General features: G+C 36.4%; 1 protein-coding gene across 1 annotated transcript; it reads right to left on the bottom strand.

Moving 5' to 3' along the window:
• Positions 1-235: 235 nt before the first annotated feature.
• LOC149806494 (profilin-1-like) lies at positions 236-5,936 on the bottom strand. Its single transcript, XM_089953865.1, has one exon. The coding sequence runs from the start codon at positions 5,256-5,258 to the stop codon at positions 4,818-4,820; it is 441 nt and encodes a 146-aa protein (XP_089809991.1). The 5' UTR covers positions 5,259-5,936; the 3' UTR covers positions 236-4,817.
• Positions 5,937-6,195: the final 259 nt, after the last annotated feature.

The raw sequence follows: 6,195 nt of genomic DNA, 5'->3' as shown, positions 1-6,195 counted from the left end.
ACAGTAACAATGCTAAAGCGATCGAATTCCATTTCATCAGATCTTTGGAGGTTTTGGTATTCAGGTCACTGAAAATATCACGTAGATTGCCCGATAATACCAATAATTTATTTATGATTCTTGTAATAAAGCTTTAATTCCGTGACTATTTTGACGAATTGAGAGAGAGAGAGAGAGAGAGAGAGAGAGAGAGAGAGAGAGAGAGAGGGAGAGAGATCGTTCACCAAAACCAAAATTTGATCACATTATCCTTTATTGGATGGCAGATAGCATTACACCATACACCAATTATGTATGATATTTTACCACAAATAGTAATGTTAAAATGAACGTTAATGTCTTCCAAGCAAGATATTTAACCACGCTCCAGCCTCAGAAGTTTGATATTAAAACAAAATTACTCTACAAATGAAATTCTCTTTAATCGGGTATTTGGTGAAATCAATGCACATTTATCTTTGTGATAATGCATCGAAGCAACTCGAAGCTGACCATCCCCTATGCATTCACATGCATAAATTTCAAACGTATTATAGTCCTTCGTTTTACATCGAGTATAAACTTTATCGGTTCTTTATCTTTGCATAGAAATAACTCTTTAAAAAAAACCTCCACCATTTCAAAGGGATTTTAAGTAAATTTTTCATATTCTTTGCTTTTACAAATAAATTCATTAGCATGCATACCTCTGAGTGCCATTAGTGTTTTAATATAATAATGATATTTTTCTAACGAATTTATTCTTGGTGATCTTCATGACCACTCTATATTAGCTAATTTCATCTAGCTTCATCCATTCCGAGTGGACTACTCAACGCCAGAAATTTAATTTTCCCCATCGCAATATCAAATAATGCGTTATCACGTTTCTTTTACGTTCATTAGACTGGCCATATCTACGTTGTTGCTGTTTTAAGACAATTCCTTGTTGATTAATATAACAATAAGCTCCGGATAAGCATTTGAAAGATCATACATCTTTTGGGTCTCTTTGACAAACCTGACGGATGCATTTATAAGAAACAGCGATTTAATCTTTTCTGAAATGCTAGAAAGATTCTGTAGATCTTGTAGTTTAATCCAGGAATTATGTATACTCGTAAATTCTTTCAAATTACTTTATGCATTAATATGTTAACCGTATGCCATTTAGATAATATACGCCGCGATAATTGCTTCATCTAATATATTCTCTACGAAAAATCATGATGTCATCATAATCTTACACCATATACTTTTTTAGAAAATGTAGCCATAAACAGTATAAGATATTCTCACACAAAGTGAATATTTTCTGTGGAAGAAAAATAGTCCTTGTATAATATGTTTTATAAAATATGGTGCGATCAAAAATCCCAATGGTAGGCACTTAATGCAGTGGATTGACCGTGTATAGTAACATGACCTCAGGCTCATCACGGATGGAGGCTCACCGCGGATGGAGGCTCATCACGGATGGAGGCTCACCGCGGATGGAGGCTCATCACGGATGGAGGCTCACCGCGGATTCACGAGTGTAATTTAAGAGTAAAGTCATGTGATAGAAGGCTTTGACCGATATTAGCACCAGATATCTAAACTGCCTATAATGATACTACTCTAGTCCCTCCTCAACTTCTCTTCATTTTAGAGTGATTGAGTGCCAGGACTGCAAAGCAAACCTCATGGAGTGGGATTTCTTTTAAAACAAAAACAACAACAGTGGAGCGTCTCTAAAGACCGTGACGGCAGGTAGATGTGTGTGTGTGTGTGTGTGTGTGTGTGTGTGTGTGTGGCTTGCACGTATGTCTTTAGATTGGCTATCCAAAATATAAGTATATTTTTGGAACATATCTAGTCTTTGTTTAGCCGTTGGTAGCAGTGGCGGGTCGTTGTAAAAAATGGAGGATGGTCGTTTGTTGGCGGAGGGTATTGAAAGGGGTGTAGGGTTTGGCTCGAGGATCGGAGGCGGTTGGATCGGCTTCCACTAACTTACTCTATTCCCCCATCCAATCCCAACGGGCAGCTTAGCAATGAAAGAAACATTTTGAGAGGAATCTGCAAAGCACTCTTCAGTGACATAAGTAAACAAATTCACTGTCTGCACAGACTGTTTAGCTGAGTGGTCATCCTCACATTAAGTTGTTATGTATTCATTTTGCGTTGAATATTGTCCAAAAAAAGGGTGAAAAGTTAACGATAACAGTTGTACTTGAAACACTAACTAAAGGGCTCATTAAATATTGATTATCTGGGGTTAATAAAATTAACTTTACTAAAAGCCACTAATTGTAAAATAAGGATAAGCAGTCACACATACAGTTTTTTTTTGCAGACACTGTTGAAGATTATACAAAGTTTGACTCCGTATTAGACATCGTCTTTGCCCTTTCGCCTTAATGGCACAGAAAGATTTAATCATTCTCAATACTTTCATTATGTTAAAATTACAGTATTCGTTTCTGTAAATGTTTCTTTCACTCAGTATGAGCTTACTATTCCTCTGACGCTAAATATTAATTCACGAGATGCTTTTCTCGGTCGTAAAGTCACCATTAGATGATGTCTTAGTATGTTAGGCATTCGGCTGTAGCAGTCGTTGTTAATGTAAAGCTATCATTATATGATATCTTAATATATTAGGCATTCGGCTGTAGCAGTCGATGCTAATGTAAAGCTATCATTATATGACATCTTAATGTAGTAGGCATTCGGTTGTAGCAGTCGATGCTAATGTAAAGCTGTCATTATATGATATCTTAATATATTAGGCATTCGGCTGTAGCAGTCAATGCTGATGTAAAGCTATCATTATATGACATCTTAATATATTAGTCAGAATGATGTCGCAGTCTACGCTACTAGCATAAACGAGAAACACATACTCTTTCTAATTTATATAGTAACAAATAAATATAATGTGATTGGAAATTATAAATTTCCATGTACGTATTCACCAACATGATAACATATAGTATCACACCTGAAGGTACTAGGAAAATGCCATAGCATCACACCTGAAGGTACTAGGAAAATGCCATAGCATCACACCTGAAGGTACTAGGGAAATGCTATAGTATCACACCTGAAGGTACTAGGAAAATGCCATAGCATCACACCTGAAGGTACTAGGAAAATGCCATAGCATCACTCCTGAAGGTACTAGGAAAATGCCATAGCATCACACCTGAAGGTATTAGGAAAATGCCACTTTTAAATGCAGTGAGGAATGGAACAACAACGAATAAAAATCAAAAGCATTTTTATAACACGATTAAAAAAAATAAAAAGATGTGAATATTTAAAATGTGGGGTGCATGGCGCCAGCACATAGGGGCACGGAGGCCCCCCTCCATTTCACCTTTAAACATGGATTTACCTACATCCGTAAAATGTAAAGGCTGACCACTGCATATTTGCGCCCCCCCCATAAATAAATAAATAAATAAATAAATAAATAAATAAATAAATAAATAAATAATAATAATAATTCTGAGGGCACCCTTGTGGGAGGGAGTGGCGAGTAACGATCTCAAGTTTATTGCTAAGAGAATTAGGCAATATGTTGTCATGGTTATAGTTCTAAGTTTTAATTTGGTGTATTTGTGTTCCAGTGCTGAAATGATATACCAATTCGACCTTTTTGAACCAGACTGAAACTAAGTGCAAGAGAGAAGTCTTGCTTTCGCTCTCGGGACTCAGGGTGGGGTGGGGTGAGGCAAAGGGTCACATATCTTTCACATATTTTCAATAAAAATTTAAAAAGTGTCATTTTTTAATAATATTTACGCAAGTGTGTGGTATACAGTCCAAACTCAAGGTTATTGCCGGGGGGGGGGGGCGGAAGAGGATAAGAGGGTAGAAATGATAAACCATATTACAAATTGGGCCACGTGCTAAACGTACGATGAATTGTGATGGTGCAGCGAGACAACGAAGTTAGGCACATTTTAAAAAACAAAATATATAAGGAAGCAAACCGATTCTTATACGAATCCACCGTCATTTTTCCATAAGTAAAAGTAAGAGATTACGTGTGAAGTTATTTGAGTCATTATTATTTCATCCTGACAACTGGTGAGAGCTGATTGGGCCGTAATATATTTTACGACACATCAGGTTTATACGTACCTGGCCTCGTGCATCTTTGCATACAAGGAAAGAAGGAAAAAAAATCACAGCTCATATACCCAACTATACTCCTTAAACTCAATAAATGTATGTAAATCTTGTTGCCTTCAAATTGTATGTCGATATCACATGGAGTGCTTAGGTTGTTAAGTCGCCTTTATCTACTACTTCTAATTTTGCAAAATCACATCTGAGACGAAATCCATGAAAAATTTCACCTGTGTTTGACCTAAGATTCGTGTTACAGCCCTAAATACGAATGCTTTCTAAAAAAATATTTCATATACTCCATTTAAGTTTCACATCTTCCCATGTTTACATAACCTTGTCGATTTTTTCCTTAATTTTACAAATTATTTGCAACAAACAGTCCCACAATTTTTTTTTATATACAACCGAACATCTATAATCGAAATGCACCTTTTAACATGGGCTGCTCAAAACATAAACACAATTGTTCTTCTTGTTTATCTTTGTTTTTAACATAACTATAATTTTTTTATGGCAAGCACTAAGCCATTTAATTCTCCTTCAACCTCCAATTTATATTAGTCCCAAGAATGTATACCAGAAGAACAATCAGTAATATATACTATTATAATACTGAATGGTAAATAATAATTTTTATATGTGGCCACTGTCGGTGAGCAAGTGTAAAATCCTGTATCCAGGTGCTATACGTATAAAGGTACTCCATATGGCCATAATCACAATCCAAGTTTTCGGAAATAATCTCCAAGTTTCATTATCTCTTCATTACACACTTCTGCCTTCACTCTGTCGTCGTGAATTCCAACTAAAAGAAGAGCGTAAGAACGACAAACGGTACAGCCACAAAGTCCATCGCGTGCATATATCCCGTTCTTCCCATCTGCTAACTTGACCTCGTAGTGGTGTCCATTTACGTAGATTCCATTCCTGTATGCCACGTCCGGGTACGTGCACCCTTCTATCATTTCTTCTAATTCATTGTTCTTTACTATCATTCCCTCGCTGCAGACGATAAGTCTTTTGGTCTTAAGGTCAAATATAGCCAACCTACATGGTGTGGAATCCACTAAGTTATCACTGATGTAGTTGTCCCAGAGTTTCATCAGGTACTCCTCCCTGAGCGTTGTGTCGTGACGTATCGCAACGTCTGTCGTCATTTCTGAAATTGATGGTATTTATCCACGCTTGCAATGTAAAAATAATAAATAAATTAAACAACTTAATATCTTTCTTAAAATATCTCTTTCCAGACCATTTATATAACGGAGTATTTGTTTCGTGTTACAGGTACATTATACTTTTCCACCACTGCTCCACAAAGAATTATGATTATCCCAACACGTATTTCGAACGCTCGGTAGAAAGATTGTTCTCTGTGGTTGGCGCTTGTACAGTATTCAAGAGTCACACCAACATGTATAGAAAAGGTCAAATAATTACAGTTAACTTCTTTCTGGGGTTCATAACTCCGTTCACAATATTTTTTTCCAATGGCTTACGAAGGGTCTCAAACTCATAACGTGTCCACCTATCCCAAGTCTTGTATGTCCTACGTTTGATTCAAACTTGCTTCTCTCAAAGTCGAATAAATTTGATAGACGATATGTCTATTCAGCTATTATAATTGAGTCAATAAACATGGTCCCGGTATCCAAGGAAGCCCGAACGTTTTTCAATCCTTCATTTTCACCACCATTGTCGCTGGCCGATTCGAGCTATTACGGCGAACAAAACATACCCGCCTATCAATGGAATACATTACTTGTCATCAATTCAGGTGTATACAATTCCATTTTGATTTTGGTTCAAAGATCATGTATAGGCATGCTCCATTTCTGCGATATCCGAACATATCTAATCGTTTAAGTGGTTTGTTATTGATATTTGAGAATGACTTCAAGTACATACGTGAAACATTTCAAAAGTCAAGCGGCGAGCACGCGTGTCAAGGATTCTTTGAAAATCTTTTTTTATTTTTAGACGAATTCGTTTTTCATAAATACATACAAAGCGACACGTAACAAGTTCGTATAGTCTCCATTGTATTATATTTTGTACGTAATTCATTTTTTTTTACCACAGACTCTCCAAGTT

Source organism: Sinohyriopsis cumingii, chromosome 1 (assembly GCF_028554795.1).
Source record: "Sinohyriopsis cumingii isolate HCF-2022 chromosome 1, ASM2855479v2, whole genome shotgun sequence".
In the NCBI taxonomy this organism is placed as follows: Eukaryota; Metazoa; Mollusca; class Bivalvia; order Unionida; family Unionidae; genus Sinohyriopsis; species Sinohyriopsis cumingii.
The sequence above is the reverse complement of the archived record's forward strand: the minus strand, read 5'-3'. Positions and strand labels throughout refer to the sequence as shown.

Bases quoted from the DNA above. Each gene is read 5' to 3' on its own strand.
- LOC149806494 (XM_089953865.1), bottom strand. From the start codon at position 5,258: ATGACGACAGACGTTGCGATACGTCACGACACAACGCTCAGGGAGGAG.